The sequence below is a fragment of the Phascolarctos cinereus genome, unplaced genomic scaffold (assembly GCF_003287225.1).
Source record: "Phascolarctos cinereus isolate Bilbo 61053 unplaced genomic scaffold, phaCin_HiC Scaffold_5;HRSCAF=322, whole genome shotgun sequence".
NCBI classification, from domain to species: Eukaryota; Metazoa; Chordata; class Mammalia; order Diprotodontia; family Phascolarctidae; genus Phascolarctos; species Phascolarctos cinereus.
In genome coordinates this window covers 28,482,957-28,496,195 of record NW_027555958.1, presented here as the reverse complement: position 1 = coordinate 28,496,195, position 13,239 = coordinate 28,482,957, and the positions used below count along the sequence as shown (strand labels likewise).

Here is a 13,239-nt window from a genome sequence, read left to right as displayed (position 1 = left end):
ATCATTACATTGCTCAGAATAATAATCACCATTACCATGTCGCTGTTACTGTGTACAATGTTCTCCTGGCTCTGCTCACTTTACTTTGCATCAGTTCATGTGAGTCTTTCCAGGTTTTTCTGAAACCATCTTGCTCTCCATTTCTTATAGTGTTCCATCACAATTGTATGCCATAACTTTTTACCATGGCCTTCTAACAATAAAGACTCCACTTGGATTGTCTAGCCCAGCCCATCATATAACTGAATTTTCTTCATTGTCCCTGGGGAGAATGGCTCACCTTTACCTTTGAGTCATTATCCATTCATCCACACCCCACTCCACCTATAGTTATATGATGACTCAGTGCAGCAGTCTCTCTAACTCTCACCTTCACCTTCTACATCAAAACTGTTCAAAGAGGGTGAGGAAATCCATCCAGAATGTTGCCACCTCCCCAGAAAGCCCTGCAGTGTCCTGACCTAGTAGTTAGGAGATAGTCATCTGACCTTGAATAATTGTTTGATGGTTGGCATTTAAGACAAAGGAGGGGACAGTCAAGTGCAGGGCAGGGAACCTGAGGGAGTTCCTCACAGAGGAGCATGGTACAAGCAAAATTTAAAGTCAGGAGACATGGGTCCAAATCTTAACTCTGGTGCTAACCTGGGTGACCCTCAAGGAAGTCACTTCATTTGTGTAGACCTCAGCTCCTCATCTGCAAAATGGGGGGGGGGGGTTAGATGACCTCAAAGGTCCCATCCAACTCTAAATCTGTGATTTTTTAAACATTAGAAAATCTTACCACATTGGCAACATCTAACTGGCCCCATACTTTCCGCGTACCAGCCCTGCTGATGATAATTATCTCATCTTGTCCAAATTCTGTTGGTCTGTAAGAGGTTATTAGCTAATGAGGGAGGCTCCCTGCTTAAATTTTCTGTACTGTACAATTTCGGGTTATTATGATACATTGTGTTTGATAGGTGCTTATGAGAATTACAGAAATAACTTTGTGTCTACTAAAAATGAGATCACCTTCCAGTTACATAAAATACAGAATTATTTGCAGGTTGTGTCCTCCATTAGAAGGCAGGGAGAATAGTGTTGTCTTTATATCCCCAGTGCTTGACAGAGTGCCTGGCACACAGTAGGCATTTAATAAATGTTTGTTGACTGACAGACTGAATACTTGTACACGATGAAAATTAGCTCTAAAGTATAAACCAGAAGACAGACGAATAGAACCTCAGAGTTTGAGAGAGCATTGGGTAAGAGCCATTGGAGGTAATTTCTTGTTCCCAAGGCAGCGTGGCTGGGCAGGTGGCCCGAGGTAGGGGAGAGAGACAGAACTGCCCTGGACTTCAGCTTTAAGTCCCTGGCTTCCTTTAAGTCCCAACTAAAATCCCCCCTTCTGCAGGGAGCCTTCCTCAGCTCCTCTTCATTTCAGTGCCCTCCCTCTGTTCATTCATTCCTATTTATCCTGTGCATAGCTTGCTTTATGTGTCTGTTTGCATGTTGTCTCCCTCCCCTGTTAGACTGTAAGCTTCTTGAGGGCAGAGAATGTTTTTTGCCTGTTTTTGTATCCCCAGCACTTACCACACTGCCGGCTACATAGTAGATGCTTAATAAATGTTCCTCAATTGACTGATTATACCCTGTATCCTCTATTGTGAATCCAACTTAATGTGCAGGGCATCTTCCTCTAGGCATCCAGATGTGCTTAAACTTGTATGTGTCACGGACCTCCTCTGGCAGTCTGGGAACCCTATGATCCCCTTCTCAGAATAATATTTTTTTTGGCTACATTTCCTACAAAGGAAATGGTAAATTCCAGTTAGAGGTTAATGAAAATAAAGATGGGGGAGATGGGGAAGTAGCTCCCAAGATGGCTTCCCAGCTTTCCCTTTTTGTACAGCAGAAGTCTTGTCTCTAATGTACCTTCACAATGCTCTGGGAAGCTAGGTGGCACAGTGGATACGGTGTGGGGCCTGAAGTCAGACCTGAGTTCAAATTTGGTCTCAGACACTGGGAGAGTCACTTCACCCTGTCTGCCTCAGTTTCCTCATCTGTCAAATGGCTGGAGAAGGAAACAGCAAACCGCTCCAGTGTTTCTGCCAAGAAAACCCCAGATGGGGTCATGGAGAGTTGGATACTACTGAAAATGACTGAACAAAGCATTGTCAAAAAGTTTTTAAAAAACAAATTCTCAGCTCCTAGGTGAAGAACCCTTGCGCCTGGATGATGAAGATAATGATGGTAACAGCTAACGTTGGTAAAGCACTTTATGTATGTTATCTTATTTGGTCCTCACAACAACCCTGGGAGATAGGTATGACAGATATTATTATCACCATCTTACAGATGAGGAAACTGAGGCCCAGAAAAGTTAAATGATTTGCCATGGGTCACACAGCTAGTAAGTCTCTGAGATAAGATTCAAACTGGGGTCTTCCTGACTCCAAGTCCAGCACTGTGTCCCCTCTGGCTCTAAAAGTCTACAATTCTGTGCCCAAAGACTCAAAAATATCAACAATCCTGCTTATCTCCACTTAACCACTCTGGGGCTCAGTTTCCTTGTCTGTAAATGGGGATGATAATAATAATAGCATTTACGTCACAGGGTTGTTGTGAGGATCAGATGGCACACGATAGGTAAAGAGCTTTGGAAACCTTAGAGTTACAGAAATGCCAGCTCTCCCCATCCTTTCTTCATTATCATTTTCCTGTCTTTGTGAGGTGAGGACCTTCGGAGGCTCCAGCCCCAGCCTCAGCCTGGGCCTTTTTCTCATGTTGGCTTGTTAGGTGATTGTCATTGGTTTTTTTTTCCCCCCACAGAACATCGATATCACCAATTTCAGCAGCAGCTGGAGCGATGGCCTGGCCTTCTGCGCACTCCTTCACACCTACCTGCCAGCACACATTCCCTACCAGGAACTGAACAGCCAGGAAAAAGTAAGTCCCCAAACGTGCCCCCCCACCCACTCTGCTAGAGAGTCACCAAAGAATTCTAACAAGTCAGACCACAAGGAGCTTTTATAGGCCTGAAGTAGAAACCCCGATTTCGATAGCAAACCCAGGTAGCCAATGGCTAATCTGTGTCCTATCCAGCCACCCGCTCATTCTGTTTTAGTTCATTCATTCATTCATTCAGCACACATTAAGTGTGTATACAGTGCCAGAGACAGCCAGACTGGGGGAGGTAGAGGGTCAGCCTTGGAGCCAGAAAGACCTGGATTCAAGTCCTGTCTTCTGACACTTACAGTGTTGTTGTTGTTGTTGTTTTTTCCAATGGGTGATACTGATTTAGAAAAAATAAAATAAGGGTCTGTATGTGCACTGTACAACCCTCAATTATCTTCAGCTTCAGAGGTCCTGTGGGAAGGGTGAGTAAACTTAAAAATAGATACTAAACATAATATATGTAAAATATATATAATTATAATAATAGATACTAAACTTATCTTGGTATATTCGTTTATTTTATATCTATTAAACATACTACTTTTATGATCTTGGCAAATAAAAATATAAGAGAAATATAAAGAAATAAAGAAAACCACTTCTGCAATCTTGGCAAATAATATAAAAGAACTATAAACAAACAAACAAATAAATAAATAAGTGAATTAAAAAGTAAGTAAATGAATAAAGCACACTACTTCTGCAATCTTGGCAAATAAAAATAAACAAATGAAAAGAAATAAATCATGCTACTTTTGCCTCCAAGGCAGAAATGACAGGGCTTGGCAACCGATTGGAGAAAGGGAACAAATGTGAGGGAGGAGCTGTGGACTCTAACCCTAGGTAGAAAAGCTGGACATCCAAGAGGGTGGTGGCGAGCACCCTTGAGCAGTATAGTTTTGTCTTGACTTTAGTAAACTGCACAGTTTTTGCTGCTGGCTTCATGTCCTGACTTCAAAAGCCCAAAGACCTGTGGTTTCATTGGTGGGAAGAGTCCATTCACTGATGCAGATTCCAGCCCACCCCACCTCAGGAGATCATAGAGACATAGCTCTGGGGATGGGAGAGTCCTCAGAGGTCATCCTTCTCACCCAGCCTCTTCATTTTACAGATGAGGAAACTGAGACCCTGTGGAGATGCAATGACTTGCCCAAAGTCTCGTAGATAGTAAAGCAGCAGAATCAGGATTTGAACCCAGAGCCTTTGCCCTTCCCCACCTCCCCCCAGCCAGTGCTCTGTATCATACTGAGCCTCACCCACCCCCCAAATACTATAAAAATAAACCTAACTGCATCTCCAAGCCCCACCCCCATCACTTCATCTTGTTCAGTCTGACTCAACCTACCTCCCTGTAGCTCTTCAAATAACTTAGACTTGGGCTCCAAGAAGCTTCCTGGTTGTCCCATTTTCTGAGCCACCCTTCACCCTCATGCTAAACACTGAAATTCTGCTTTTGCCTCACGTGAATTCTAGTTCATCCCTTCTTCCTCCAGATGGCTCCTTTTGTCTAATAGACTGTAAGGTCCCTGAGGGCAAGTCAGTCAACTAGCATTCATTAGGCGTTTGCTATGTGCCAGGCACTGGGTTAAGAACTAAGGACGAAAAGAAGTCACAACCTAGTCCCCACCCTCGCGCTCTTGTGAACAACTGTATCCATATGAGATACATACAGGGATCTCAGAGGGAAAGTGTGTCTGCCAAAAGGCAGGATTTAAGCTTATTCCCAGAGGAAGCCAGGAGGGAAGGTGAGGAGGTAGGGCATTCCAGGTGGGGGAGGCAGCCAGTGCGAGGGCAGGGAGGTGGGAAGATGGACCAAACAGTGAGGAGGCCGGTGTTAACGATTGTAGAATTGTTCAGCCTTCGTTTTCAAAGAGGACCGATGATATCGTGATGTTGGGGCCACGGTCGTGTGTCCAGCTGTGGCTGATCAGCCCAGTATCAGCTCAGAAGGCTCTCCTGCAGGTCAGGCACAAGTACTCTGAATATTTGGGATGGAGATGTCTCTAGGTTTATGCAACTCACATCTCCTTTGTGCTGTGATTCGGCTTGCTTACAGAGCACAGCACCTTCTTTGATGTGGGCATTCCAAACTGGGTGGTCCTATGCCACACCTCAAGTCTCACAATTGATTCCAAAGTTCTTCAGAAAGACCTTGAGAGTGTCCTTATACCACTTCTGACCTGCATGAAAGAGAGTGAGGTATAAGAAGGGGAAAGGAGAAGAAGCCAGGTTGTGAAGGGCTTTCAAAACCAAACCAATGGTTTGATGTTTGGTCCTGGAGGTGAAATCACTGGAGTATATCAAATAAAGGGAAAGGGTGATAGGATCAGACTTGCCTGAGTTTGGCTGCTGAGACGATGGCTCAGAGTGGGGAGAGATTTGAGACCTGAGTCAAGGAGACTCACCTGCAAGTGATCCACCATTACAATAGCCCAGATGCGAGGTGATGTGGGTCTGCACCGGAGTGGTGCCAGTGTCAGAGGAGAGAAGGGAGCATGTGTGATGGATGTTAAAAAGGTAGAAATGGCACAGTGGATAGAGCACCGACCTTGAGGTCAGGAGGACCTGAGTTCAAATCTGACCCCAAACACATAATATTTACAAGCTGTGTGACTCTGGGCAAGTCACTTAACCCCAGTTGCCTTACTGTTAAAAAAAAAAAAGGTAGAAATGGCACAGTGAATAGAGCACTGACCTTGAAGTCAGGAGGACCTGAGTTCAAATCTGGCCTCAGACACATAACACTTACTAGCTGTGTGACTTGGGGCAAGTCACTTAACCCCAATTGCCTCACCGTAAAAAGGTAGAAATGGCAGGTCTTGGCAACAGCTTAAAGATGGCAGGTGGGGGAGGATGAGGGTGAGTGAGGGAGTCCACCATGACACCAAGGTTCTGAGCCCAAGCATTTGGGAAGACGGTGATGCCCTTCGTGGATCCTATTTGTTTTGTCTTTGTATCCCCAAATACATAGCATGTAGTAGGTGCTTAATAAGTGTTTGCTGGTTGTTGGGTCTGCACTTGAAGCATTTCCAATTTGGCAGGCTGAAGACCCTCCACGTGCCATGATGAAGCACCAAAAGAGGTCGTCCTGTTTCCTGGGACTATCTGTCCTTCCTCTGGCCCTGTAGTGATTCACTCTATGGTGCTGCTAGGATGATTCAGTGTTCCCCCTGACCCTTTGCTGGCCATCTCCTGCCAACATGGCGACGACGTGCAACAGACAATTAAACACGGGCTTCCTGTTCCACATCTTATTTATTTTCCATTGTCAGCTGCTACATTGTAGCTACTTGTACTTCCTCACACTCAGGAAGCCCACAACATCCATATGGACCGGGGAAGATGGGGGGGGAAGGTCATGGACCTTGTTCCGAACTCCAGGGGTAGATTTCTCCTTTCATCATTCGGTTGTCCAGTCATCCAGAAATAGGTACAGTAGAGTTCACTGCAAGGCTGAGATAAGACCAGGGGGCAAAGTAAAGCCTCCACAGGCCATGAGGAGCTCTCCATTATGAGAGAATACTTGCTTCAAAGCATCCCTGTTCTCCACACCCAACAGGAATCAGCATTGATGCCAGGATGCACAAACCAGGATGTTGTTCTGAAATTAACTAGCTGCTCACCCTCCCCCCTTTAAAAAAAAGGGCAGTTCCCATTTTTGGAGGTTTCATCTCTTACTGAAAATTGAGCTAAGCCAATCATTCATTAGGTTGTGGTAAGAATAGAGTATGTGAAAAAGCACTCACCTGGCCTGGAAAAGAGGATATAAATTGGTACCTACGTGGAGTCAGATAGATCTGAGTTCCAATCCAGACTTACTAGTTGTGTGACCTAGGACAAATCACTTAACCACTGTTTGCCTCAATTTCCTCCATTATAAAATAGGGCACTCAATGAGTTGTCATAAGGATAAAATGAGCTAATATTTATAAAGTGTTTTTGCAAACCTTAAAGCTCTCTATAAATCTAAGCTTTTATTATTATAAATGAATGAATGAATGAATGAACATGGACTCTGGCCTTTTATACTTTATATTTTAATTGAGATAATAACACACATGTACATTAGCAACTAGGTGGTGCAGTGAATAGAATGCCAGCCCTGGAGTCAGGAAGACCTGAGTTCAAATGTGACCCCGAACATTTACTAGCTGTGTGAGCCTGTTTGCCTCAGCTTCCTCATCTGCCAAATGAGCTGGAGAAGGAACTGGAGAACCACTCCAGTATCTCTGCCAAGAAAACCCCACATAGGGTCACCAAGAGTTGGACATGACTGAAATGAACGAACAAGAACATTAAATAATGTATTGATATATCAGAGTTAAAGTACAGATCTAATCGTGTCCCTCCCTTGCTCAACTCTGGCGGCTCTTTTAGGGCCTTTGGCAACAAATGCAGACTCTTGTTTGGTGTTTCCAACCCGTCCCAGCTGGGCTTTCACCCACATCTCCAGGCTTCTTGCACTCCCTCCCCTCCATGCCCTCTCTGCTCCAGCTTAAGTAGCTCTTTTATTTCTCCACACACAGACATTCCATATCCCCTCTGGGCGCGTTTCCCAGGTCATCCCTCATACCTGGGCTCCCCTCCCCTCCCCCTCCTCACTTTGCCTTCCTTCAGATCTCAGAAGACCCACATTCAATTGCTGCTTCTGACATACTGCCACGTGACCTTGGGCAAGTCATTGAGTGGCTCAACCTCTCTAAACCTCTGAGGAGGGTTTCCTTTGTAAAATGAGGAAGTCAAATTAGGTGGCCCCTGAGGCCCCCATTCTAGCTCTGTGATCTTAGGACCTTCACTGTAGTTGATCCAGACGTTCCCCATGAGTTTAGTGTGTTTAGCCTGCTGGCGCCATCTCAGCTCACCTGCCCTAGATGGAATCGAGCCCAAGGTGGTCTTTGTAGAAGGTACTGCACGAGGCACTGGACTTAGGCATCAGGAAGACCCGAGTCTCAGATTCTTAGGAGCTTCACGACCCCAGGCAGGTCATTTACCTTCTATGGGCCTCAGTTTCCCTGATTTGTAAAATGAGGGGGTTCAATTGCTTCTAAATTCCCTTCTTGCTTTAAACCTAAGCTAATGAATTATCAACTCAGTCATTCGACAAGGATTTATCAAGCCCCTCCTGTGTGGCCAGACACTGTATCCAAAGACAAAGAATGAAACAATCCCTGCTCTCGAAGAGCTTGCATTCTGTCAAATGAATGAATGGGTGAATTGATGAATATAGAAGTGAATGGTGCACCACTCCTGGTTTCCCAGAAGGGGAGCAGCGGAGACAAGCATATTCTATGTTTGGTAAAAACCTGTTAAAAGCGAGGCACAGATTCTGAGTAGATTTTGTCTGATTCTGGCCACTGACAGTCCCCAAAGCTCTAGGGTCCCCAGGCAGCTTCTTACTAAGTGGAATGAATTGACCCCGGCATTCTGGACATCTGCATCAAATAAGAAAGTTCAGAAAGAACCAGCAGCCTGTCTTCTCCCATGACTTAAAAGGAAGATACAATCAAAGGGTGTTAGATACAATCAAAGGAAGGTTTCCTTTTGTTTTGAAGTTTGTTTGTTTGTTTTGTTTTAATAAAAAAAAAGAGAGACTGTGCTTTGCAACAGACTTCCCTAGTGAGGCGAGGCCAGGCCAATTCCACTGGGGATAGAAGAGAAGCCTGGTTTAGGGGGGCATTGGAGAGGGGGTGGTCTGGTCTGGCTGCCTTTCCTTCCTTCCTACTAAAGCTGACCGCTCCTCCCATATGCATTCTCTGTCCCATTCCTGCCTACTTCCCAAAGCCCCTCGATCTCACAATCAGCCCCCAGCATTCAAAGTCTTCAGTCCTTGCCTTTTCACTGGCTTAGTTCCAAAGGCCAAGCTCTTTAGCCTAACCCTTAAGTCAAACTCTAGTCCTCAAGATCACTCCATTCAGAGGATCAGAAATGAGTAACTGGAAGAGATCTCAGAAGCCATCTGATCCAACTCCATTTGATGGGAGATGGAGTGATTTGCCCAAAGTTCTCCAGGCAGCAATTACCAGAAGCAGGATTTGAACACAGGTCCTCAAGGGCCAGAGCTTTTTCCATGCCCCTTCCCTCCTATCTTGCCTTGCCTTCACCCATTTATCTTTAAGTAAGCCTTATGTTTTCCCACTTCTGCACTTTTGTTCATACAGTCTTCTCTGCCTAGAATGCCCTCCCCTTCACCAGTGCCTGGAACCAGCTCATATGAGCTCATAAGAACCAATCCTTAAATTTTCAATGTGAGCATTTACACCTCATAAATGAGCAAAGTCTACAAATTAGGGCTTGATCTATTGTGTTGTTGGTTGTCTCAACTTAAGAAAGTGATGGAGAAAATATTGATAGTGAAAATTAAAATGTAGATGAATCACGTTCCCTCCTTGAAGTTTCAGCTCCTTTTCTCCCCCTGTCTCTCTCTGTCTCTCTCTGTCTCTCTCTGTCTCTCTCTGTCTCTCTCTGTCTCTCTCTCTCTCTCTCTCTCTCTCTGTCTCTCTCTCTTTTTCTCCTCTCTTCCCCTCCCTCCCCTTCTCTCTCTGTCTCTCTCTGTCTCTCTCTCTCTCTCTGTCTCTTTCTGTCTGTTTCTCTCTCTGTCTCTCTCTCTCTCTCTCTCTCTCTCTCTCTCTGTGTCTTTCTGTCTCTCTCTGTCTCTGTCTCGGTCTCTCTCTCTTTTTCTCCTCTCTTCCCCCCTCCCTCCCCTTCTCTCTCTCCCTTCTGAATTCCTATAGTTTTTTGGACCTCTATTTTAGAGCATATCACAGAGTACCCTGTAGTGTACTTATTTGTGTGTTTCTCTTTTCTCCCTTACTAGATTCTGAGACAGTAGGGACTATCTTATCAAACAATTTAATTCTATAGACATTTATTCAGCACCTACTGTGTTCAGAGCCCTATGCTGGGCACTATGGGAAAAACACCGTTTAGAGAGTAGTTAGGTAATTGACTACATACAAAAGGTGAGGGAGAGAAAGATGATACCAGGGTTTTAAATATGGGAGGCTGTGAGAAAGATGGTTTGAAGCACGGACAAAATTCTATGTCCCCAAGCAGTGCCTAGCATGCTGTTTTGTACATGTACACGTACAACATCACTGTTGAACAATAAGATCTGAGTTGAAATCTGGCCTCAAAAACTTACTAGCTGTGTGACCTTGGGCAAGTCACTTAAACTCTGTTTATCTCAGTTTCCTCATCTGCACAAGGGAGATGATAATAGCACCTACTTCCCAAGGCTGTGGTAAGGATCAAATTAGATATTTGTTAAGTGTTTAGCAAACCTTTACATGTTATATCTATGCTAGTTATTATTATGGTTGTTGTTGTTATCATCATTACCACTATTGCTGTTGCTGCTGCTGCCTCCACCACCACCACCGCTACTACTACTACTACTATTACTGCTACTACTACGACTACTACTGCTACTATTACTAGTAGATTATGACCTTTGGCAAATCTCACCTCTCTGAGTCTCACTTTCCTTATCTGTAAGATCACTAGGTGATCTCTAAGCTCCTACCCAGGTCTGAGAAGTTATGACTTTGTGTCCACCCATAGTAGCTGTGTGGCCATGGGCTAACTATATCCCTGACCTCCCAAAGCTGTCCGGAGAGAAAGCACTGTAAATCTTGAAGCACCATAGAGACATAAGTTAATTACTTATTGGCTGTTGAATAGATCTAGAAAGAACCTTAGACACCATCCATTTCAAGCCCCCTCATCTTATGACTGAGAAGAATGAGGCCCCGAGAGGTTGGGACTTGCCCCAAGGACTAGTTAGCAGTGGAGATGAAATGAGAATCTAAGTGTCCCATCTCTGTCAGGAGTCTCAGAGTCCAGATTGCTAAGTAGGTAGGATTTTTCAAGGTGGTTTTTCTCTGTCCGGTTGCAAAATTACAAGTTATCCTATAGACAACTCAGCTACCTTGTTCACTTCCTCCCCCTTACAATTTTTTCAGTAATTAATCCAATGAAAACTCCTGGCCTCTTCTGCCCCTTCCAGCTCTATCTGTACCTTCGTGGAGGTCTTTAAAAAAAAACCAGACAGCTAGGAGAATGTAGTATATAGAGAGCTAGGCCTGCAGTCAGGAAGATCTGAGTTCAAATCTAGCCTCAGGCCCTTCCTAGCTGTGTGACCCTGGGCAAGTCATTTCAGTTTCTTCATCTGTGAAAATGCGGGGGCTGCACTTGGTGATCTCTGAGGTCCCTGCCAGCTCTAAATCTGTGACCCAATGACCCATCTCTAATAACCACACCTGGTATTATTTGACATTTAATTGGGTCTGAGAGCTCCTCGGTCTGGGCTCTCCCTCCCACAATCCAAAACCCAACCTGCCCACACCTTCTTATCCCAGCTGACTGTCCATAGCCTCTTATAAGTCATCCCTCCCCTGAGGGGCAGCCCAGAATACAGGGGCCCACCCTCAACATCTGGAATTGCTGCGGTGCATTGGGGACCCATGGAGCTCATGGGCTATCAATCCGCTCACTCTCTCACTCTTGCTGCATGACCAGCCCACACTTCCTTTTCTGGTTATCTCTGGTAGGCTACAGCTCTAACATCCTGTTAGATGTGTCATACTTCACCAGCCTGTTCTGCAGCAGCCTCTTTCTACCCACCATGCCTCACTCCATTGCTCCAATGGCAACTTCATGGCTTGGCTTTCTTGGGGACTGTGATATGGCCATTACTTGCAGTATAAGGCATCACCAGAAAAAATATCAGTTTCAGAAAGATAGGTCTGAGGATGGATTTGAATTCAGATCTTCCTGATTCCGGGCCCAGCCCTCCATCCACTGCGCCACCTAGCTGCTTCAAATATAAAATTAATAAATACAAATATCTAATGCTGTAAGTCATCTGGCCACCCCATCTATAAAATAAGGGGGTTAGACTAGATGGTGTCTGAAGTCCTTTTTAGCTCAGGAGCTATAATCCTAAATTAGCCACTCGACCTCAGTTTCCTTCTCTGTAAAATGAGGGGGTTGTTGGACTAGATATCTCTGAGGTGTCTCCTAGCTCCAGAACTAGGATCCTATGATTCTCCTTTGCTAAAAATTGTCCCCAGTATTTTGCATCACTGTAAAGTCCCAGGGTCTGGGTCAGAATTTTTCTCCCAAGCACCGAATAATGAACCCAGTGAGTGGCAGTATGGCCTTGGAAGATGCTTGCCACTGACTTCAATGACTTCAGTGACCTGGCTCCATCATCTGATCATGGGAGCGGCTCAGATAGTTCATGATGCTTTGGGCTCTTGGCCGTGACAGTGGAGACCTTCCCATGGTAATGAGTGAGATTAGGGTAATGACGTCTGGCTCCTTGTGCCCTCTTTGCTGTCCAAACACATAAAACTCAGTTTTACAAACAAAGAACCAGCCGCTCTCGGAGGTGGTCCAGGGTGGATGCTATTTCCAAGTCTTTTCTGAATCTGGCTCCCAGAGGAGGCCTGAACTAGCTACTTCTTTATTCAGCGTTGACCTAGAAAACACCAGTGGATTCCGTTTGGGTCAGACACGAGAGCCTTGGATTTAGAGACATTTCCTCCCTCTGAATATCTGTTTCTCTCTTTTAACTTCGCCCTTCCTAGCTTCCTTCAAGGCTCAGCTCGTAGACTCTTCCACACAAAACCTTTCAACACGATGCTCTCTCTTTCCTACGTAAGTGATTGAATGGAGGCTTGCCCGCTTCCGTGTCGTATTCCCCCCATAGAATGTAAGCCCCTTGAGGGCAGGGACTCCCATATTTGTCTTTGTACTCTGGCACTTAGTGCCACGCCTGGCACATAGTAGGCACTTACTAAAAGCTTGTTCAGGTCTTACGGGATGGCTCTCAGAGGGGGCGGGGAAGGGAGTCATAGGATGCTATGGTGATATAAGTAACAAAAAATGAATTCAAACAATCCATTCGTCATAAAGAATGCAATCTCCCTGAGGGCAGGGATTATTTAATTTCTGTCTTTGTATCCCTAGCGCTTAGCACAGTGCCTGGCACGGAGTAGCGGCTTCATAAATGCTTGTAGAATGAAAAATGAATTCAAATAATTCATCGATCCTAGAGAATGTAAGCTTCTTGAGGGAAAGGACTGTCTCACTTCCATTGTCTCCTCAGTGTCTAGTACAGGGCCTAACACACAGTAGGTCTATAGTAAATGCTTCTTGCTTCAATATGTGCCTGACCCGGAGCTGAACATTCTTTCATACGGTACTCCAGGATCATGATGTCATGACGTACAACACAAAGGGACTTCAGAGGGGCCCCATCTAGGCCAACCCCTTCATCTTACAGATGCAAAAACT

At 45.0% G+C, this 13,239-nt stretch overlaps 1 protein-coding gene across 8 annotated transcripts in view; it reads left to right on the top strand.

Moving 5' to 3' along the window:
- SPECC1 (sperm antigen with calponin homology and coiled-coil domains 1) overlaps window positions 1-13,239 on the top strand; it is a 345,436-nt gene that overhangs the window by 327,051 nt on the left and 5,146 nt on the right. For all 8 annotated transcript variants that reach the window (XM_078154748.1, XM_078154744.1, XM_078154747.1 and 5 more), the window contains one exon: window positions 2,815-2,931. In XM_078154748.1, the coding sequence (XP_078010874.1) occupies window positions 2,815-2,931 (117 nt within the window). The remainder of the gene's footprint in view (window positions 1-2,814; window positions 2,932-13,239) is intronic.